The sequence below is a fragment of the Nyctereutes procyonoides genome, unplaced genomic scaffold (assembly GCF_905146905.1).
Source record: "Nyctereutes procyonoides isolate TBG_1078 unplaced genomic scaffold, NYPRO_anot_genome, whole genome shotgun sequence".
Lineage (NCBI taxonomy): Eukaryota > Metazoa > Chordata > Mammalia > Carnivora > Canidae > Nyctereutes > Nyctereutes procyonoides.
This window is the reverse complement of record NW_026575128.1, coordinates 16,340,181-16,362,462: the sequence shown is the minus strand read 5'-3', so window position 1 is coordinate 16,362,462 and position 22,282 is coordinate 16,340,181. Positions and strand designations below refer to the sequence as shown.

The 22,282-nt window shown below is 52.3% G+C and overlaps 1 protein-coding gene across 1 annotated transcript; it reads left to right on the top strand.

Annotated features, from left to right (window-relative positions):
• Positions 1 to 201: 201 nt before the first annotated feature.
• IPO13 (importin 13) lies at positions 202 to 20,621 on the top strand. Its single transcript, XM_055341916.1, has 20 exons — positions 202 to 933; positions 2,668 to 3,404; positions 8,935 to 9,075; positions 9,182 to 9,323; positions 9,411 to 9,577; positions 9,786 to 9,906; positions 9,992 to 10,139; positions 10,571 to 10,752; positions 10,859 to 10,885; positions 11,066 to 11,200; positions 11,413 to 11,556; positions 12,896 to 12,976; positions 13,782 to 13,919; positions 14,112 to 14,208; positions 17,135 to 17,187; positions 19,410 to 19,476; positions 19,565 to 19,623; positions 19,777 to 19,866; positions 20,174 to 20,355; positions 20,447 to 20,621. Exons 1-20 carry the CDS (start codon positions 850 to 852, stop codon positions 20,541 to 20,543), a joined length of 2,892 nt encoding a protein of 963 aa, XP_055197891.1. The 5' UTR covers positions 202 to 849; the 3' UTR covers positions 20,544 to 20,621.
• The last annotated feature ends 1,661 nt before the right edge of the window (positions 20,622 to 22,282 follow it).

The window sequence follows — 22,282 nt, the reverse complement described above, 5'->3', positions numbered from 1 at the left end:
CTGCGCGGGGGCGCGCGGGCCGGCGCGGGGACGGGACCAGGGACCCGGAATGAGTTTCCGCGCAGTTCCGCTGGGCCGGGCCGGGCTGTGCCGGGCCGGGCCGGACCAGGGCAGGCGCGGGGGGAGGGCGGCGCCTGAGGCGACGGTGCGGGGGACAGGCGCCGGGGGCAGCCCGCGCCTCGCTGAGGTCCCCGCCCCGTCCCGGCCGGGCCGGCTCGCCTGTCAGTCACTGGGGCGGCGGCGGCGGCGGCGGTAGCGGTAGCGGGGCCGGAGCCGGGAGGAGGGGAGAGCGCGGGCCGGGCCGGGCCGGGCGGAGGGGACCTGCCACCGCCCCTCAACTCTACGGACTCTTCGCCGCAGACTCGCGAGGCTGCAGCCCTGCGCCCCGTCGGACGCCTCCGTAACCCGCGGAGGGCTCGCTCCCCCGTCACCCCCGCCCCGTGACCTCCTCGCAGGACCCGGCAGCCCGCTCACACGAGGGTGTTGTGGGTACAGGCCGTCGACCCTGTGACCTCCCCCGGGCCCGGGGCTCGCCCCCCACCCCGGCCTGCCTTCCCAGGGACTCCTGCCTCGTAGATTGTGGGGACAGACCCGTGACCTGCCGCCGACACCCCGCCTGCGGACTCTTCACCGCCGGCCCCTCCCCCTGCGAACACCCCTTTGGGCGTCTGGCAAGCCCCCCATCCCCGCCCGAGGTGGGGCGGCCTCGGCAGCCATGCCCGCCCTGGGCACCCTGGCACCCCGCCGCTTCCTGGGCACCCAAGCCGGGGTCTAGCAGGGGGCCAGCAGCCAAGGGGCTGAGGCCGGAGGCAGGTCGGGGTCCACCTCCCTGCCGGGGAGGGAGCAAAGATGGAGCGGCGGGAGGAGCAGCCGGGGGCTGCAGGGGCTGGAGCAGCACCAGCCTTGGACTTCACTGTGGAGAACGTGGAGAAGGTACGAGGGCCCGGGGGTGGGCCGTCTGGTGACAGAGCAGAAGTCCTGGGGCCCGGCTCGGATGCCAGAGCCAGGCTTGGGCCGGCTGCCTGCTGGGCTGGTGCCCCAGGGCACCTGGCACTTGCTGCCTCTCTGAGCAGGGTGGACAGCAGTGTGGTGGCCTCTGAATGGGCTATTTTTGGCTTTCCTTAGATATGGGTTCCCTGTGGCTACTCTAGGGTCTTGGGATGGTCCCTCCAGGGTGCGGATAGCCCAGACCTACAGCCAGCCTGGCTGTCCTCCAGCTCCATGGGAACTGCATGAGCAGCGCAGTAGGAACCTGGGAACCCGGGAGACCTACAGCTCAGTCCCCGGGAACCATACAGATGCTGAGCCATCCTGGACCTGTGTTGTGACCCAGCGGCTCAGGAGATAACCCGAGACTGAAACAGCCTGGGCTGTTTTCCCTTTTTCTTGGGGAAGGGTCCTTCTTGTGTTGGATGGAGGCCAGACCAGTCCTGGGCAGGCAGGAAGGGCTGGCCCCCTTTGTTTTGTGCTGGGCCCAGGGGGTTCAGTCCTGCTGGCAGCTTCAGGGTCCCTTCCCTGCTCTCTTGCCCACACAGCCTCCTGTCATGGCCTCCCCAGGCTCTCCCACTGCCCAGGCCGTCTTCTTTGAACTGTTTCTCTGGCTCTTTTCTGTGTTCTGCCCCAGGGGGGCCTGGGATGCAGAAATGCCTCCCCATTGGGATGAATGGGAAGATTGGGGTACTGCGCAGGAAAGCAAGGAATGGTTGCAGATATTCATTTGTTATTCTTGAGCCCTTTTTGCCATACCACATGATGGGAATGCATCCCTTTTGCCTTGCTCTGCCTGCCTCAGCATCCCCGAGGGGCCAGACAAGGGAAAGTAGCTGTAACTTGCCGTCAGAGGTATGGATATGGCTAAGCCTACATGGATGGATCCTGCTTAGGGAGTCAGAGTCCTGACCTGGCTGTTCCACCCCCTGGGACTGGGCGGTGTTGGCATGGTGGCGCTCTCTTCCATGTGCTACCAGGGAGACAAACCACTGTGTTCTTGCCGTGTGAAGTCCCTGTGGAATTGGGACCCTGGAGATTTGGCTAGTTGAGAGCTCCAGACAAGACATTTGCCAGGGCTCCCGGCCAAGACTTCTTCACTAGCTTTTTGGACCCTCACATGTGCTCTCTGAGGGGTGTCCTCACCCTCCCTTCCAGTACGTCTCTGGCCTACGGCCGCCTGGCAAAGTCTTAGTCCTGCTCAGATTTCACACTGGTTTTGGTGCCAGCATCTGGAGTGACCTAGGGATGATCCTGGGGGAGCTGAATAGGACTCTTGGAGTTGATGGGAGCAGCTGTGCCTGGGAGGGTCACAGCCCCTCAGGCTGTTCCATGCTCTTTTCAGGCTTAGCTTCATCCATTTGGAGCCATTCTTTCAACCTGGGCCTTATCCTTTACCTCAGGTGCCTCCCCTTTGGAGAGCTCAGCCTCCGCTTTTTCTGCTTTCCTATGGAGGTTCACTCTCTGGCCCATAGTGTTTTGCTATAAGAAGAAGAGAATATGGCAGAGCGTGGGCAGAGTTCAGGCTCTCAAGATGTCAGTAGAACCCTGGGCCCTTCCTGCTGAGCCCCTCGGTCAGAAACAGAGAGCAGACTTGCAGGACCAAGTCATGCCCTCTGTTCTGGGCTCTGGCAGGACCCAGAGTGGCCAGCACTTGCTCAGTCCTGTGCTGTCCTGCAGGCGCTGCACCAGCTCTACTACGATCCCAACATTGAGAACAAGAACCTGGCTCAGAAGTGGCTGATGCAGGCCCAGGTCTCCCCACAGGCCTGGCACTTCAGCTGGCAGCTACTGCAGCCCGACAAGGTGCCTGAGATCCAGTACTTTGGGGCCAGTGCCCTACACATCAAGATCTCTCGCTACTGGAGTGACATTCCCACTGACCAGTATGAAAGTCTAAAGGCACAGCTCTTCACCCAGATCACCCACTTTGCTAGTGGCTCCAAGATTGTGCTGACTCGGCTATGTGTGGCGCTAGCCTCCCTGGCTCTCAGTATGATGCCTGACGCTTGGCCATGTGCTGTCGCAGATATGGTACGGCTCTTCCAGGCTGAGGACTCACCGGTGGATGGCCAGGGCCGCTGCCTGGCCCTACTGGAGCTGCTGACAGTGCTGCCAGAAGAGTTCCAGACAAGCCGTCTGCCCCAGTACCGCAAAGGCCTGGTGCGGGCCAGCCTGGCAGTGGAGTGTGGGGCTGTCTTCCCATTGCTAGAGCAGCTGCTACAGCAGCCCAGCTCACCCAGCTGTGTGCGTCAGAAGGTGCTCAAGTGCTTTTCCAGCTGGGTGCAGCTGGAGGTACCACTGCAGGACTGTGAGGCGCTCATTCAGGCTGCCTTTGCTGCTCTGCAGGACTCGGAGCTCTTTGACAGCAGTGTGGAGGCCATTGTCAATGCCATCTCGCAACCTGATGCCCAGAGGTGAGCTGGTCCCCATCTTCCCAGAGAAGGACAGCTTGTTTGGCCATCCATCCATCCGTCCATCCATCCATCCATTCAATAAACACTAATTGAGTGCCTACTGCATATGAGGTCCTATGCTGGAGATACACAAGGAGGCAAACAAGACACAGTCCTTATGGTTCAAATAGGGAGACAGACAACTAACCATCCAACGAATTATTCATTACAGTATTTGACTCTTTCTTCTTTTTCTCTCAACCAATCAGTCGCCAAGTCCTGGCTGTTCTGCTCTTGACCATATTGCAAATCTATTTTTTCCATCTCCACTGCCACCACCCTAGTCCAAGCTGTCATCATCTCTCTCCCCAAATTACTGCAGAGTTTTTTCACTAGTCCCCTGGTTTTTACTCTTGTACCCTTTATTGCACACCCAGCAGCTGGAGTGACCTTTTGGAAATGAGCAAGTTTGTCCTTTCTGTTCAGAACTCTTCAGTGGCTTTTCACAGTTCTTAGGATGAAGTTCAGAATCCTTAATGTGATTCACAAAGCAGCTGCACAGTATGGCTAACCTCTAGCCTCTTCTCATGCTATGCTCCTTTCTTCACTCTCACACAATCTTTTCAGTTCCTCGAATGTCCCATGTTCCTCCTAGCCTCTGAACCATCACATGTACTTGACATATCATCTCTACCTCAGCTGAAACTTCTCTTTCTTGGGAAAGCCATCAATGATTTTTAAGACCAACTTTGGTCTTTTTTATTATTTTATCTCAGAGCTCTTAGTGTTTTTCCTTCTTAGCCTATAACACAGTTTCATTGTAAATTAGTGTATGTCTCTCCATTGGTTTCTCAGCTCTGTGAGGACAGGCACTGTGTCATTTTATTTTGTCACATTATGCCTGGCAGCATTTGGTAGCATTCAGTATTTTTCAAACAGATGAAAAGTAGGAGTTGCCTGAGTGGCGAGAGGTGGGAGTGGGGTGGGAGAGACCAGGGGAGGAGTGAGTGTTCCAGGCTTCAGGAATTAAAGCAGGGGCATGGCCTTGGTGGGCAGCACCACAGTTACCTACAAGGACCTGAAAGAAGGTGAATACGGTGAGGTGTTTGTGCAGCAAACGCTTGTTGAGCACCTGTGTTGAGTGCCAGGTGCACAAAGTTGAATGGGTTGACTTCAGCAGGCCAGAAGGTCACAGTCTAATAGACACGTAAAGGGCAAGTATGGTCAATGAGATGAGTGCTATAATGGAGAAAGTGGGGAGATGTAAGAGCCCAGAGGAGGCATTTAACCCCGTCTTAGGGTCATGAAAGGCTTCCCAGAGGAGCCTGAGCAAGGAAAGGGCACTGAGAGAGCCTGGTGAGTGGTGATGCTTAAACAGCATGGTTTAAGGGCTAGTTGTGGGAGGTTTGGGTCCAGATCATGCAAGACCTTGTCAACCAGGCTTAAGATTTTGGTCTTCATCCTGAGGAGGATGTAAAGATATTAAAGAATTTCAAGTAGAGAAAATGGCATAATGAGATTTTTAGTATAAGTTGGATTGACCAGGGCAGGACTAGGGACACCGACACTTCAGAGATAGGGTGCCTGAGTGGCTCAGTCATTCGAGTGCCCAACTTTTGATCTCAGCTCAGGTCTTGATTTCGGGGTCATGAGTTCAAGCTCTGAGTTAGGTTCCACACTGGGCAAGGAGCCTACTTAAAAAAAAAAAAAAAAGGAATGAGAGATGGGGCTTCAGAAACCCTTAGTAGAGTTGGAGGGGAAAACGCTGAAAGAGATAGCTTCAAAGAGTGGTCAATGGCTCCAGCCTTGGCATTAGTCACCTCTGACTTTTGAATCCCGGATGGTCCACTCACTAGATCTGAGACCTTGGATAAGTTACTTTTAAACCTCAGTTTCCTCATCAGTAAAATGTGTGTGATCATATTGACCTCACAGAGCTGTAAAGGCTTAAATAGGATAGTGTGCACAGGGCCCCTGGTACTCTATAAAGAATGTTTTGGTATGAGGATCAAAGAAGAGAAGGTCTGTGAAAGGTTTCGTGTGGTTCCTGTACCCCCCATAAACAGCACTTGCTAGTATTTGGTATTGTTACTGCATTGGCAGTTAGTGTATCTTTCCCGTGGTTTCCCAGATTTTCCAACTCAAGGTGGGTACCAAGTCTGAGGTCTAGACTTCCTTGGCAGCCTGAAGCTCGAGTGCCAGCTGGGTTCGGACAGTTGGTGGCCAAGAGGGATTGCCCAGGGCCACTGAATGGGTGATATGGGGTATCCTTGGATACACCCAGGTTTACCTGCCCATCCAGTCTCGAGGGCTCTGGCAGGTAATTGATGCCTGTTTTCCGCTGAACGAATGAGCGAACAAGGAGCCAGTGAGGGAACCCACAGCCTCCTGAGCGCCCATTGGCTGCAGCCCCCATGGTTGCTTAGCAACTCTCCCCATTTTCTCAGCTCTCCTCCCGGAGCTCTAATTGCAGGTCTGGGCTGAGCTCAGTGTGAGTGGCAGCCAGCAAGTCCCAGCAGCCCTGCCCCGGCAGCTTGAGCTGACCAATGGAACTAGGCCTCTTGAACCCAGTCTCAGCCAGGGCCTTAAAAGACATCCTCTCTATCTCTCTCCCCCAAACCTAGAAACCTCTGGAAGCCTCACACTTGCCCTCTGTCTACTCACAGTTCTTAGGAGCAGGTGCCCAGCTGTAGGAAATCTAAACAAGGGCTTCTCCTATTGGTGGGCTGCACCCAGCCTGGTGTCAGAGTTTGGGCCTTGCTCTGTTGAGTCAAGTTTCCTAGACTTTGGCTTGAGAAAGTCACCTGTGGTTCTGAGTCTTGGGTCATCCAGCCACTCTCTTCCCCAGGTGTCCTGACATTGGCTCTCCCCTTGGCTAAGCTTGCACTTAGGGCCCCTCATTCCCGCTCTTCCACAGCTGCTGCTGCTTGCGCAGCTCCCTCTCCGTTGGTTTTCTTTTTCTTGAAATGTGTTTTTAATCTTGGAAAAGCTTTTCACTGGGGGCTGGGGGGAAAAAAGAAGGTGAATTAAACAGGTTCTTGGGGGGCTCCCATCAGTTAGAATTTGAGATACGGACTGAGATTTGCATAGATCCTTTGGGGAAATTCAGGTTGAGCCCTGAAAGAGCAATCCTGCAGCAGAAGCAGCTACCTCAGCCTGGAATTTGTCTCTAAGTTGCTATATGACCTTGAGTAATACTCTGAGCCCTTCTGGACCATATTGTCTGTAATTTAGCCTATTATGCAACTCAAACGTGACAAATCAAGAACCCAGTGAAGATTGGGTACCTGCTGTGTACATCAACTTTGGCAGGTGTGAAGGAGCCATGGTAGGGATGCGTTGGGGATAGAACACTACTTCCTGCCCCCATCTCAGCTGCTGGGGAGCTCGCAGGCCATGGCTTTGGCCCTGCCCCTGCTCTTTGTGCCGGAGTCTGGCCTGAAGGTGCCCATTGTCTGGTGGTGCGGCCTGTGTCAGAGTCATGAGACTGAAGCTATCCCAGCTGTCTCCAGGCAGCACACTCTAGGGCTGTCTCTGGGTTGAGGGTATCCTGGTGTGGACACCTTGTCCCACCAGAATAGAGATTTGGAGAAAGCCATTATCCCTGGCTGGTTGCCTCTTGTTTTCATCCTACCCTTGAGGTTATGAGGCTATCTGCCTAGCACTCTGCTTAGGGCAAATGCAGATAGAACTCCTCTGGCCCATCAGTCCCCCTGCCTCTCCACAGATTGCTCTGGTGACACTGTGATTGGTAGCAGAGGGGTCTCAAGCATCTGATTCCGCCACCCCCTAAGAGCATCACTTCCTCTGACTAGTCTGATCTCCACAGAGCAGGCCGCTGGGGAGGGGTACAGAGAGATGGAGGTAGCATTCTCTCCATCTCCTTTGTATACTTCACTTCCCCTGCTCCCCCTTTAAGATCAATGTGCTTCAGGACTCTGACTTGGACCCTCTTTTTTCCCATTCAGTGCTTGCTTCCTGGGCAATGCTCATCTACTCCCATAGCTTCAATTACCAGCTGTTTGCCCATGACTGTGTCTCTTGCTCTGACTTCTCCCTTGGGCTTCAGGTTTTCATATCCAACTCTCTGGACACTTCTATTTGCAGATCTCACCAGGTACCTCTGATTCAACATGCCTGACACTGAACTTAGCACCTTCTGGCCTCCCATTACATTTATTACTCTCATCTTCCACCCATTCCTCTTGACCTCAGTAAATAGCTCCATCATCTACTTAGTTGTTCAGCCAGTAACCTGAGAGGTGTCCTTAATTCTTCCCCATTGTTATATCCAGTTAGTCATCAAGTCCTGTCCATTTTGCCTCTTAGCTGTCTCCAGGTTCATCATCTATTGCTCTCCCTTCGTACTGCCACCAGAGTACATAGGAATTAGGATTTGGTGGTAGGGAATGGAGTGGACTGTGGGGATTGCTGTCAGTGCCTCCTGATGTCTTTATTAGGACTCCTAAGTCTGTATTAACTTCTCTGCCTCCCATCCTTGTTCAGTCTCCCTTAACAGCATCTGTGTTAGTCTCCTAGAGGAGCTGTAATAAAGTACTGCACACTGGGTAGCTTTAAACAACAGAAATTTTTTGTCTCACGGTTGCAAAGGCTAGAAGTCCAAAGTCAAGGTGTTGGCTTCCTGTAAAAACCTGTAGGAGAACCAAACCTTCCTCACTCCCTCCTAGCTTCTGCTGGTTTGCTGGCAGTCTTGTTCCTTGGCTTGCAGTTGTATGACTCCAATCTTTGCCTTTGTGATCACATATCATTCTCCCTGTAAGAGTCTGTGTTCATGGTTGTTTTCATATAAGAATACCTGTTATAGGGGGATCCCTGGGTGGCTGAGTGGTTTAGCGCCGCCTTCAGCCCAAAGTGTGATCCTGATCCTGGAGTCCCAGGATCGAGTCCCGCATCAGGCTCCCTGCATGGAGCCTGCTTCTCCCTCTGCCTGTGTCTCTGCCTCTCTCTCTCTCTGTCTCTCATGAATAAATAAATAAAATCTTTAAAAAAAATAAAAAGAATACCTGTTATATTGTATTAGAGTCCCCCCCCCCCTGCCCCGCACCCCGCCATGACCTCATCTGCAATGACCCTGTTTCTAAATAAGATTGCATTCTGAGGTATTGGAGGTTAGGACTTCAACATATCTTTTTGGGGGATACAGTTCAGCCCATAACCGTCTGCCCTCTGCCCCCCCCCCGCCAAATTTATGTTCCTCCCACATGCAAAATATGTATATCTCATTCCAACTTCCCCAGAAATCTTAAGCCATGCTATCATCAACTATAAGTCTAATTAGAGGACATAATTCAACCCATTCAACGCTGACCTTCTCATACTTCCTTCCTGGAGTTCTCCTGGAGGTCCCTGACTTAAGGGTTTTCCTGATATGGGCAGCATCAAAGCTGCCCTATAGGCCCTGACCTCTTTTTTGCTTTGGGTTTAATGTGGGGTGGGTGCTTTGCTGGCAGACAGAGAACGTGCCCCTCTCTCAAAGCTGGTGGGGGATAGGCAGAGGGCTCTGATGAGTCTCCTTACCTCATGCCTTCAGGTATGTGAATACACTCCTGAAACTCATCCCACTGGTGCTGGGACTGCAAGATCAATTGCGACAGGCAGTGCAGAATGGGGACATGGAGACCTCCCACGGCATCTGTCGCATTGCTGTGGCCTTGGGTGAGAACCACTCCCGGTAAGGAGTGGGGCAGCTGAGGGTGGGATAGGGCCCTCTAAGAGGTAGAGTTATGGAGTCCTACTGGGGGATGTGGAATGACCTTACTATACCTCCTCCTTCCAAGGGCCTTGCTGGACCAAGTGGAGCACTGGCAGAGCTTCCTAGCCCTTGTCAACATGATTATGTTCTGTACTGGCATCCCTGGCCACTATCCTGTCAACGAGACCACCAGTTCCCTGACCCTCACCTTCTGGTACACGCTGCAGGTGTGTCTGTGTGAGCTCTAGTAGGATTAAGCTGTAATGATAGGGCCTAGTGCCTCGGTGGCTAACTTCTTTCCCTGGCTCTCTCAGGATGACATTCTGTCTTTCGAGGCAGAGAAGCAGGCTGTGTACCAGCAGGTGTACCGGCCAGTCTACTTCCAGCTGGTGGATGTACTTCTGCACAAGGCTCAGTTCCCTTCTGATGAGGAATACGGATTCTGGTCCTCAGACGAGAAGGAGCAGTTCCGAATTTACAGGTGATGGTAGCAGGCCAGTCCTACCTCTAAATAGAATCCTGAAATAATGAAGTCAATAAGAGGAGGAGCCCAAGGCCAGGCTTCCTGAATCCTGGGGCTCCTTTCCCTATTCTCTAGGCACTTTTACAGGGTTGTGAGGGAACTGGGTGGGCTCCTGGGCTTGGGGGCAGGATCCGGGCATTATATAAGGTCTTCATCTACTTCTTAGGGTGGACATCTCAGATACGCTCATGTATGTGTATGAGATGCTGGGGGCCGAGCTGCTCAGCAACCTCTATGAGAAGCTAGGCCGTTTGCTCACCAGCTCAGAGGAGCCCTACTCCTGGCAGGTATTTCCCAAGCCTGATTCCCTTAGCCCTCCCCCAAACTGTCATGCCCTTCCTCAGCCAAGCCAGTGGCACCCTCTTTCCTCAGCACACAGAGGCCCTGCTCTATGGCTTCCAATCCATCGCAGAGACCATCGATGTCAATTATTCTGATGTGGTGCCTGGGCTCATTGGCCTCATTCCACGGATCAGTATCAGCAACGTGCAGCTGGCGGATACTGTCATGTTCACCATTGGTGAGACTTGGCACATACCCATGAGCACATTTCCAGAGCCACAGGCACCCATCCCCAGCCACAGTCAGCCTGCTGGTTCCTGTCCAAAATGGAAGAGACACACATGCCCACACACACACACACACACACAATCAGCATGGCAGCCAACTGACTGTCCTGGCACATCTAGGGGTCCTTCCCACAGTGTTCTGAGCTGCAATTCAGTGAGGCTGGTTTGCTGTCAATGGAACAGCAGCACTAGGTCTCTTCTGAGTAACTCATTCCTGCTTCTCAGCTATAAGGCTCCTATTTAAGCATGTGCATGCATATCTCTCTATTCAGTACGAGGGCTATAACTTGATCCTGCCAGAAGCTCTGCCTACCTCACAGGGACATAGTACAAAGCCAGCCTGGCCTGCCTCAAATATCTCCCATCTTCCTTCTTCCTCCAGGAGCTTTGTCTGAATGGCTGGCTGACCACCCCGTCATGATCAACAGTGTTCTGCCCCTCGTACTGCATGCCCTAGGCAATCCTGAGCTCTCTGTCTCTTCTGTATCCACCCTCAAGAAGATCTGCCGAGAATGCAAGTATGACCTGCCACCCTATGCTGCTAACATCGTGGCTGTCTCCCAGGTATGCAGGGGCTGCGGTGGGGCTGGGTCTCAGGGCACATTGTCATGTGGAGTCAGGGCTCCTCTCCTGACTTCACTGGTACCATATTCCTTTTGTTTACCTCCAGGATGTGCTGATGAAACAGATTCACAAGGTGAGCCCAAAAGTTTCTAGAGGATCCTTGGGGATATTATGGAAATCTGCGGAAATCCTTTTCTGCCTTTTTCTACCCCTTGTCTTTTATTCTGTTCTTGGAACCTTCCCTCAAGAGGTTCATTCTTCCTACCCATGACGAGATGTGTCCAGGATTGACGCTCCATGTTCTGCTCCACAGACAAGCCAGTGCATGTGGCTGATGCAGGCACTGGGCTTCCTGCTGTCAGCCCTGCAGGTGGAGGAGATCCTTAAGAATCTGCACTCACTTATCTCGCCCTATATCCAGCAACTGGAGAAGCTAGCAGAGGAGATAGTGAGTGAGCTGGGGTGTGTGTGTGTGTGTGTGTGTGTGTGTGTGTGTGTGTGTGTGTGTTTGTGTGTGTGTGTGGCCAGAGGGCAGGGGTGGGCTCCCCTTTGTGTGGGCTGTGGCTGTCAGGGCATAGGGTTGGAGTTGGCAGTCAGGGCTGGGGTCAGGGGCCAAGCTGGGACCGGGAGATCCAGAGCTTGGTTTGATTTTCCCCATAGCCTAATCCTTCCAACAAGCTGGCCATTGTCCACATCTTGGGGCTTCTCTCCAACCTCTTCACCACACTGGATGTCAGTCATCATGAAGATGATCATGAAGGCTCTGAGCTCCGGAAGCTGCCAGTGCCGCAGGGACCCAATCCCGTGGGTGATGTTGCCATTGTCCCACCCCCACCACACACCCTGTGGGAATGTCATTGTTTCTTCCCAACGTTATGGGTAATATTGCCATTGTTCCCTTGGCCCCATGGGGCATGATACATTTAGTCCTTTGACCCTGTGAATGACCTTATCATTGCCACTTACTTTATAGGGAGTGATGTCATTATCTCATCCAACTCTGTGGATGATATGGTCTTTGTCCCCAGTCCAACCAGGGTGATGTCATTGTGGTTTCTCCACCCCATGGGAGACACTGGCATTTTCCTTCAGCCTCCTAAGTGATGTAATTATGGGCCCCTGTTTAACCCCCTACTTCTACTTCACTATTCACTGTCCCCAGCAGGCACTGGGAATGCTTACATGCTCTACATGTAATAGTTCTTGCCTTTGAGTTGCTCCCTGTCTAGAGGAAATACATATAAACAGATTGTCACAAAGCGATGTGATAAGTACTGTGGTAAGCTCAGGCACAGGGGTGTTGGGGTGGCCACTTACAAGCTGTTTGATCCAGGGCAAGCCTCAGCTTCCCTTTCAAAACTATGAATGTCAGACTGGCTGGCTTGTTCATCTCGTAGAACTACGCTGGATGGCATATGTGGTCTTGAGTGAAAGTACTTGGCACACTGTAAAGTTCTGTAGAAAAGTGACAGACTGTTTGGATCATTGTTCCCACAGTTTCTCCTGGAGAAAAGGAAGCCACAGTATCCTGGCTCCTCTCCTCGACTCCTCACCTTAGTTTCAGGTGCCCTTTTGGCTCTAGACCAAACTTGGGCCAGCGTCCTCCAACAGAGCCCCTTCTCCTTCCATGGTAGTCATTGTCCTGCCTTCCCTCACCTCCTAGAACCTCAGTCTGCTCTCTGCTCCCTCTACCATATATATGCACCATATATGTGCTACCATATGTGTGCATCCCTTGGGACTCTCCACCTTAGGCCTAGGGTCTCTAGATGACACAGCATCTCTACTTCTTCAGGGGCTAACCCAAAGGCTTTTGGCACTAAAAGGATTTTTCTGAGCAGAAATGGATAGGGAGTGATTTTTTTTTAAAGGTTACTGTTTTGGTAATTTTCTGAAGCCCTCATAGTATCCCTGCTTTGCACTTTGACACTTCCTATAAAATGATCCCTAGAATTCAGAATATCCTCTTTCATTCATGAGGATTTCAACAAACCACTCCTTCCCCCAAGGTCCCATCCATTGAGTCCCCCAATGTCCAGTCTAGGGTAATAGGTTTGAACTTCTGGCCTGCTTCGTATTATCAGGCCCATCATGGGTAGGTGAGAGTGATGGCGGGGGCACCTCACTTATTCTGTGTCTTCAGGTGGTTGTGGTGTTGCAGCAGGTCTTCCAGCTTATCCAGAAGGTGCTGAGCAAATGGCTGAATGATGCCCAGGTGGTGGAGGTAAGCCTCAGTCCTTGCTCTCTGTCCTCATGGTGACTTTGCTTAGATAGGGAGCAGGAGGAAGGTGTTGCTGCTCCAGCTTGGCTTGCAATGGTCTGGAGAAAATAAAGGAAGTGAATCCTGCCCTACAGGTACAAGGAATCTTTTGGGAAGACATTCAGAACTTCCCAATATCACAAGAAATGCTTCACTGAAGAACTGTGATGTTGGGTCTGTGACAGTCAGGGGTCCGCTTTGTAATCAGAGACCTGCCTTTGGTCCCTTTTCAATTCAGGATTTTCTTGCTATTGCCGCTCTCTGAGAGGAAATGGTGGAGATGTAAGTAGCAAGACTTGAGTTGCAAAGTTCTATCCTGTGCCGCTGTGAGAAGGGCATTTTTGCCTCCTGCCTTTCAGGGTGAGGGTCAGACTTGTTTACCTTTCTTGATTTGCAGGGTCAGGCCAGGGTTATAGGTAAGGGTTCCTCCTTAGGCCTCCTCTGTGCAGGGCCTCAGTTCTATTCCAGCTGATTATGACCTGCTAACCAAGGTCCCTTTGCTTTCTTCCTTTTCTCTTTATTTTATTTTTTTTCAATTGAAATGTATCTGATGTTTAACATTGTTTAAATTCAAGGTGTACAGTATGTGGATTTGATGCAGTTCTACATTATAATATGATTACCGCTGTATGATAATTAACACCCCTATCAAGTCACACAATTATAATTTCTTTTTAGTGGTTGGAATAATTAAGATCTAGTCTCTTGGCAAGTTTGATGATCGTAATAGTGTTGTTCATCTCATTCGTCCCTTTGCTTCCTTCCCAAGGCGGTGTGCGCTATCTTTGAGAAGTCCGTTAAAACGCTGCTGGATGACTTTGCCCCCATGGTGCCACAGCTGTGTGAGATGCTGGGCCGGATGTACAGCACCATCCCCCAGGCCTCTGCTCTTGACCTCACTCGACAGGTAGGCCTTCTGACTGAGGCAGCAGTGTTCTAGATTTCATCCTAGTTAGAGATCTGACCCAGGGATGGGGTGGGTGGGTAGAGTGGGGTGAAGGGCTGCCCTGGCAGGGATCCTGACCTGCATTCCAGGGATGCTGGCCAGTTCTTGATGAGACAGGGCCTCAGCTGACCAGCATTCCCTGCTTTGTTGTAGCTGGTCCACATCTTTGCTCATGAACCTGCCCACTTTCCCCCAATTGAGGCCCTCTTCCTGCTCGTCACCTCCGTCACACTCACTCTCTTCCAGCAAGGTAGGTCCTGACCAGGGTCTCTGCTGCTGCCGCCACTGCCACTGCCTCTGCTTCCCTGACTGGGGAGCCAAAGCTGCCCACTCTGTTCTCCTCTGTCCCCTGAGTTGCACATGGGACTTGGTGGGAAACTTACGGGATCAAGCACAGCACAACTGTCACCCTACAAATAGCTGACACCTTAGGTTGAAGTGGATAAGAGAGTGAATGATGTCTTCTACTGGCCTCCTGGGCTCAGGGCCAGTCTTGATGTGGGGGATGGTGGGGCCAGAGCTCTGAGGGACTTGGGGAACTAGGCTGGCTCCTTTTCTTTGGGATATAATGAAAAGTGGAAAGAGCATGGGCCTTGGAGTCAGATAGACCTAGATTTTAAGCTCATCACCACCAACTAGTTGTGTGACCTTGGGCAAGTCACTTACCTTTGCAGAGCCTTCGTTTCCATGTCTGTGAAATGGAGATTTCATCTACTTGATAGAATTGTGATAGGTATAATAGTAGCGTTTTTTTGGTCCCCTGGCTTGGGGTTTTTGCACATGAAGTGTTCAGGGAGTGCTGGTTCCTTTCCCTACATTCTAGGCTAACACCCTATGGCTAAGGCCCCAGCACTCTATTCTCTGTGGCCCTCTGCCTAAGAGAGCTGGGAGCAGGGGGCTCCAGGCTTCTAACTTGGAAAAGAAATGGCGCTACTTCACCAGCCTCATGAGTCTTGCCTGGATTTGTAGTCACGGGTTGGAAGCTTACCAGGGATTTCAGCTGGAGCCAGAGTGCTCTCTGCTTCTGTCCTCAAGTGTGTGGTCCCATGATGCTGGCCTCTGCTCCAGTGGGCCATGGGTAGGTGCAAAGTGGGCAGAAATTTGAGCCAGAAACCGGATGTGGCCATCCTTAACTCCACCCCTCCCACTCCTTATACTCAGTCAGGAGCAAGTCTGGGTGGTTCTGGCTCCTGATTATCCCTCCATCTGCCTACCTCTCCCCTCCCTCCATGACCACACCTCCGTGTAGGGTGTCTGGATCACCTCAACCGTCCTCTAACTGCTTTCTCTGACATCTGCCCTTCTCCCCAGGCCATTCTGCACCCTGCGGGTGTAATGATCTTTAGACTACACACATCTGAGTATTTTCCCTCCCTGGCTGGAAACCCTTTCATTGTTCTCCATTGCCTCAGGTTCTCATCCCACTCCCACCCACATGATGCAGCTCCTGCATACTCCTCAGTGTCTTCTGCCAGCATCCCCAAGATACCAGCAGTCCAGCCACACTGACTTCTCCTTTCCTGTGTCCCATTTGATCCTGTGACTGGAATGCCCTGTGCCCTTTAATGGGTGAGCTCTCACTCCTCCATGCCTTACCCATGCATCAGCCCTCAGAAGCTTCTCTGGGGCCAAATTGGGTGCTACCGACTTCGTGCTGAAACTGCATCACATACGCCCTGCTGATACAGCACCAGTCATACTCAGTGATTAGCTTTCATGTGTTTGTCTCTCTCCCTAGACTAAGCCCCTCAAAGGCAGGGTTGAGTCTCTTCTTTCTGCATCCTCGGTACCCAGAACAGGGGCAGCATAGAGCAGATATCAGATGCTGTTGAAGAGAGGAGAGTGAGGCCTCTCTGCCCTCAGAACCTTTCTTCCTCACCGTCTGGGGCCCACCGCGAGCAGGGTGACTGCTGGACATCAAACATGCTGTCCACAGGGGGACCCCAGGCATGGGGCACATTGGGCCTCAGTCTCCAGGACTTGAGTAACTCAGGGCTCAGATGTGAAGGAGATGGGCTTTATCAGTGGCTCCTCATAGCCTGGAGAAGGAAGCAGGAAAGAGATCATTATCTACAGTTGGGGAAACTGGGCATTTGTGGCTTGCACAAGATCACACAGCTCCTTAGTGGTGTTTCAGACAGATATTTGTGCAGCGCCTCCTCCTGAAAGTGGAACAGCCCAAGCAGGAGCTCCAGACACATACCTTGTCCTTGCTGCAAGTGTCAACAGCACTGGAGGCAGAGTAGTGTCCAATAGCAGTCATATTTGTTGGGCTTGTTGGTTGTCTTGCAGGACAGGATGGCCCCCTTACCTGTTATGCTGTCCCAGTCTTCCCATTCCTTTCTCAGCCTCTGCCCTCCCACTACACCATGGGGTGATATGTTGACTGGTTTCCCTCTTTCTTTGTGTGTCCAGATGGGGGGAGCTGGTCTTCAACCCTGAGCCTGGCTCTCTGCTGAGTCAGTGTTCATGTGGAGGGACTTTGCTGGGTGGGGCTCTCATTTTTGGCCTCATGATACAGTTTCTTCCCCTAGGCCCTGCCGGCAGCTTGCCCAACCATTCCCACCGCATATTGGGCTCTGCCCTAGCCAGAGAGGAGTCCTCTGGTGTAAGTGGACCCAAGTGACTCCTTTCCCTGGCCAGACCAAGAGCCCTAAGGCCATCGAAGTGAGAGGGCACGTGCTCAGGCCCTAATGACCTCACCTTTTCAGGCGAGTGGGGCATCCGAGGGAGTTACCAAGGACTGCCTCCCACCAGCCTGCCCTCCTCTTTGATGGCTAGTGTTGGGGAGATAAGTGCCAGGAGGCAGTATAGGGGCACCCCAGCCAGCCAAAGGCCGCAGCAAGAGTGTAGGGGTTGTCTCTTCAGCTCTGTGGAGTCCAACATTGCTCCAGCACCAAAGGATCACTTGGGGGACTGGCCTGAGGAGGAGTGGGGAGTAGGTGGAAGGCCCCTTGGGAGGGAGCTGGGGCAGGCCCGTCCTTCACTTTGCCGTCTCTTTCTGTTGGGCTTCTCCCAGTTCATGGTTTTTGTATGTTTTGTTTCTTTATCTTGCTTCCTGCTGCTCATGTGCCCCCACGCTGTCTCCCTGCAGGCTCTCAGTCCCACATAACTATATGAGGTTGAGTTGCTGTTTGTATAATTTTTTCTTAAGTTCCATCTTTATTATATTTTAGGGCCCAGGGATCATCCTGATATTGTTGATTCATTTATGCAACTCCTGGCACAGGTGTGTTTTAGTTTTATTCATTCACGTTCTGTTCTCTCTCTTTCTCTTTCTCTTATGTTGAAATTCAATTTAAGCCTATTTTTAGCTTTCTGTTGACAAATTTTTTTTCTGTTCAGTTGAATAGAGTTTCTTCATCTGTTTCCGTGGAAGTTGACAACCCAACATCCTCCTTTAGTGCCCCTTTGCCTCAACTAGCTCATTCTTCCACCAAGACCAGGGAGAGGCCATCCCGAAGGGAGGGAGCTGGGCTGGCCTGGGCGGGGGAGGGGGAGTAACTGTGCCCAGCAGCTCCTGTGCAGCTGGGGTGCCCGAGAAGTTCAGGGGTAAGATTGGAGTTGAAGGGCCTGGGGTTCATTGTCCCCGTGCTCCTGCCGGGAACTGCCTGCCTCAGTGCCCCCAGCCTGCTCTGAAGAGGTGGCCAGGAGGAGCTCTGAAGGGAGGGGCTGAAGATGAATGTGCTGGGGTGGAGCCCTGAGTCGGGCTGTCAGATGGGTTTGCTGCTGCTGGGGGGCGGGGTGCTGGCTCCATTGTGAGACTGCGTTGGGATGTTTGTGTTTGGTGTGTGTTTAAGTGTGTTGGACCTTATTTGTGTTTTGAGTTTAATTTGATCTGGAAACAAATCATGTAGCTGCTCTAAGTGGTATGTGGGTTGTGTTGGGATAAATGTGTTAAGTGTGGGCACGTGCATTGATGAATGTTGTATGTTGATGTGCATTAGGCATTAATGGGGTTTGAACAGTGATATGTGTTGGAGGTGTGTGTATTGGACTGTGGGAGTGTGTATTTTGGTGGAGGAGTATATATTACGGTATCACTATGTCTGTATTAGAGGTTGTATGTTGTGGAAGATACATGTGTTGAGCTGTGGGGACATGGGGTTAGTGTGGGGACAATGGGGGGTTCCTGTGGGTTGGGGTAAATGATGTGTTTCTTTGCTTAATCATTCCACAAATATTTATTGGGTGTGTAATACATGTTTGGCACTCTGCTAGATGCTGAGGATATAATGGTAAGCAAAGGCAGGCACAGTTCTTACTCTCTTAGAACTTATAGTCTAGTGGGGGGATGGGGTGCAGGAGGAGGGGAGAATAGGGAGTATGTTCTGGGCCTGGATGGACACGTGTGTGGGTATCTGTGAGGGTGCATCTTTAGGGGTGAGGGCGTTGACGTGTGTGTTTGTGGATGGGTGTGTCGGGAGAGTACATGTGCTGGAGCACTGGGTAGTCTGAAGGTGTCGGCATGTGGATGTGGCTGGAGGATTGGGGAGGTTTGGGGACCTGAATATGTAGCAGAGTGTGTTGCGAATGTGGGAAAGTATGTATAAAGGATGTGATAGAGGTGTGTTAGAGGGTAAGTAGGGTGTTTCCAGAGAGAGTGCTTGTGGCGGTGTTTGCACATGAGTGAACATGGGGGAGTGGAAGGTATGTAAGGGGCTGGACGGTTAGGGGTCTACATGCTATGGCATTGGGGGGCTGCTGGGGAGCAGCAGTGTTTGATGACTGCTGGAGCTGTGCAGAGCATCTCCTGTGACCTGAGGATGTGCCATTCGTGTCCCGGTACCACTTGGGGTGGGCTCTCTGCCCCCTGTACTCCTTCCATTCCCCCCACATGGTAGCACTGACTCCTGGGCTGGGTGTGGCTGAGAAGGGCCTGGACACAGGGTATCCTGGTTGAATGGTGGGTCCGTGGCTCCAAGGCTCCTACCCTACTTTTCCTCTTCCTAAGCTGGAGGGTGTCTGAGGAATGCAGGCGGGATGTGGGAGGGGGGCTTTTGGACTGGGCTCCGCATCCAGCTGCCATCTCTTCTTCCTGCTGTCCTGTTAACAAATCCAGAGGGCTTTGACTGCCTCTGAATCAAAGCAGTCACTGCTGGCTACCTGGAGCCTGCAGGAGGTCTGGCCTTGATGGAGGGGAAAATAAGTGTTTTCTCAGGGAGTGACTTGGGACCCAAGCTTTCTGTATTGTGACACCCTCTCCAACCTCTCACACACACCTGTGCATTCATGTACACATACATGTACATAGCATCCCCTGGCTGCTCCCCTCCTGGCTGACTGAACTGTGGGGTGGTTTGGGTCTCCCAGAGATGGCTAGGTGGCTGATTTTGGCAGCCTGTACCTATGGTGCGTGAAGTTGGGGCCTGAGTGGCAGGTGAGTGGGGGGTAGGGGGGATGGTCCTTGGAGCTGGTTGGGGCTGGGCTTACCAGCTCCACCTCCTGCAGGCTCTGAAGCGGAAGCCAGATTTGTTCCTGTGTGAACGATTGGATGTCAAAGCTGTGTTCCAGTGTGGTAAGTGGGGTCAGGTGGACAGGAGGGCCTGGGGCCCCCTCAGAAGGATCCTTAGGCCCCATCTGATCTGCCTCTGCCTCTCCCACAGCTGTGCTGGCCCTCAAGTTCCCCGAGGCACCTACTGTCAAGGCCTCCTGTGGCTTCTTTGTGAGTCCCATGCTGAATCCTGAGCCCCCACCGCCCCTATACCCAGCCCTGCCCTGCTCAGGACTCCAGAGGGTAGGGGTGTGGTGTGCAGGCCTTGTCCCCAGGGAGAATGGGGGAAGAGCTGAGGCTGACTGGCCTCTCCATCCTCTGTAGACAGAGCTGCTGCCTCGGTGTGGGGAAGTAGAACCTGTGGGGAAAGTGGTTCAGGAGGATGGCCGTATGCTGCTCGTAGCAGTGCTGGAGGTGAGATGGAGCCAGTGTTTGGTGGGGGCTTGAGGGGGGTGGGGTAGCCCTCACTGCTGAGGCAGCTGCCCTTCTGGGAAGCTTGAACCTTTGGTTCCCTAAACTCTCTCTGACTCTGTTTCTTCATCAGTTAAATGGCTGACAGTTGTTAGGGTTGCTGTGAGGATCAGCTGGCTCTCAGAAAACAGCACTCACTTGTCATGTGCAGTTTGGCTGAGGAACTGTCCAGGAGTGGGTGGGGTGTGGCTAGGCACCTTTGCTGCAAAAGGGGCAAGGCCCTGGTATGCTGAGAACCCATCTCCCTCAGGCCATTGGGGGCCAGGCCTCCCGCAGCCTCATGGACTGCTTTGCCGACATCCTATTTGCTCTGAACAAACACTGCTTCAGCCTCCTGAGCATGTGGATCAAGGAGGCACTGCAGCCACCTGGTTTTCCCTCTGCCCGCCTCAGTCCTGAACAGAAGGACACCTTCAGCCAGCAGATCCTTCGGTGAGCAGAGCTGGCGGGGCCTGGGCTTGGGTCCAGAGGAGGGGGTGGTGCTGGTGGATGGTACTAACCTGATCTCCCTTCCCTTCTTCAGTGAGCGAGTGAACAAGAGGCGGGTGAAGGAGATGGTGAAGGAATTCACACTGCTGTGCCGGGGGCTACATGGCACAGATTATACAGCTGACTACTGAGGGGCACCCCCCTGTGCAACCCACACCTCCTCCTCACCCCTCCCTATCCCCAAAGAGTAAACCTGGATCTTCACTGCATTGCTGTCTCTGCTTCCTTTCCTCTGCCACCATCACATAACTGTGGGAAGGTCTGGGGGAAGGATGGGAGGATTTTTAGATCCAGGCCTTAATAGGGGGTTATGGGGCCAACTTCTAGATCCTAGAGTGGAAGGGGTTCCCTGTAGCCAAGCCTACTAGGCTGGAGCCATTCATAATACTGCCATTGCCGTTGGGTTGGAGTGGGACTGCAGTAGTATCAGCCACCTCCTCCCCTACTGCCACCCATTAAATTAGTCCCAGCATCCATGCATGCATACATTGATTTATGTGACATTCAACAATGCTGAGTGTTAGCCCCCTAGTTCTGCCTTGCTTTGTTCTGTCTGAACAAAGGCTGATCTAGTTCATAGCCACCATGTTAAACTCGGAGGATGGGACCAGTAAGGGAAGGCTGCATGGAGGAACTTTCATTTCTGATGGAAATGGAAGGTTTCCTAGGTAGAGGACTTGGGACTTTTGGCCAGAAATGAGGTGGGGTGGGATCCAGCTAGGAGGGAAGAAATAACGAGTGGTTTTAAGTCCCAGGATGGGTTTCTTGTGTGGGGTTCTGGAGACCAAACTTGCACATGGTTGAGGAAAGGTGTAGAAAGTGGGGCTGAACATGTGTGAGAGGAAGCGTGGCAGCCCCCAGAAGAACGCAGGACCTAGAACTGTCTTCATACCCAGGGCTGCCCACCTCTGTGGTACCTGACCCGCCCTTGGTTGGAGCTCAGTCAGGACCAGGGACAGCTCCAGTTGCTCTCCTCCCTGAGCAGGGTTCCCTCCTTTCTGTCTCCTTAGCCATAACTCCACCGCTGTTGCCTCTTATCCATCCCAGCTTTCTCCTCAGTAAGATCTGAAGAGCAGGACTCGGATCTCCCCATTTCCATTCCTGAACCTTGCATCTTCTTGGTGAGGACAGGAAAACTGGTTACTCCCATGTTTGTCTCCTTCCCTGTTCATTTCCCAATCTTTGCACAAAAATGGAGGAACATTCATTTTTTCCCCCATGTCAGCCAGCATCAGTCCCCCTTTTATATAGCATATACCACCCCTGAGGCCACTCTGTCCCTTTTCCCTGCCCCTCCTTGGTCCCATTTTCACCTTATCCTTGATTTCTCACTTCTGGAGTATGTGGAAATGTTTCTTTTGAGTCCTTTACTCTTACTATATGGTATCCAAGCGTCTTCTTCCTCCCCCATCCCCTATGATCAAATGTGGCATATGTAAGCTAGAAGAACGAGGGAGCTAAAGCCTAGTTTCTGAAGTCAGATCTGGGTTTGATATTGATTGTGCCACTGACTTGCTGTGTCTCACCAGGACTTCAGTGTCCTCATCGTATAATAAGACATTTTTTTTTAGATTTTTTTTAAAAGTAATTTCTACACCCACTGTGGGGTGCAAACTCACAACCCTGAGATTAAGAGTCACACACTCTCTACCGACAACCAGCCAGGTGCTTCTGGGACAATTCTTATTCCAAAGACTGTTAACTTTAAGAATGTAGTACCTGGTGAACATTAAGTGCTCAATATTCGCCTGATTGACAGACTGCTGTGAGGATAACAGCAAATGCTTTCAGTATACATGATATGCGTGAAGTTTTATATCTAGATTAACCCGATCCAGCAATCCTACAGCAATCCTAGGAATGTTATTGT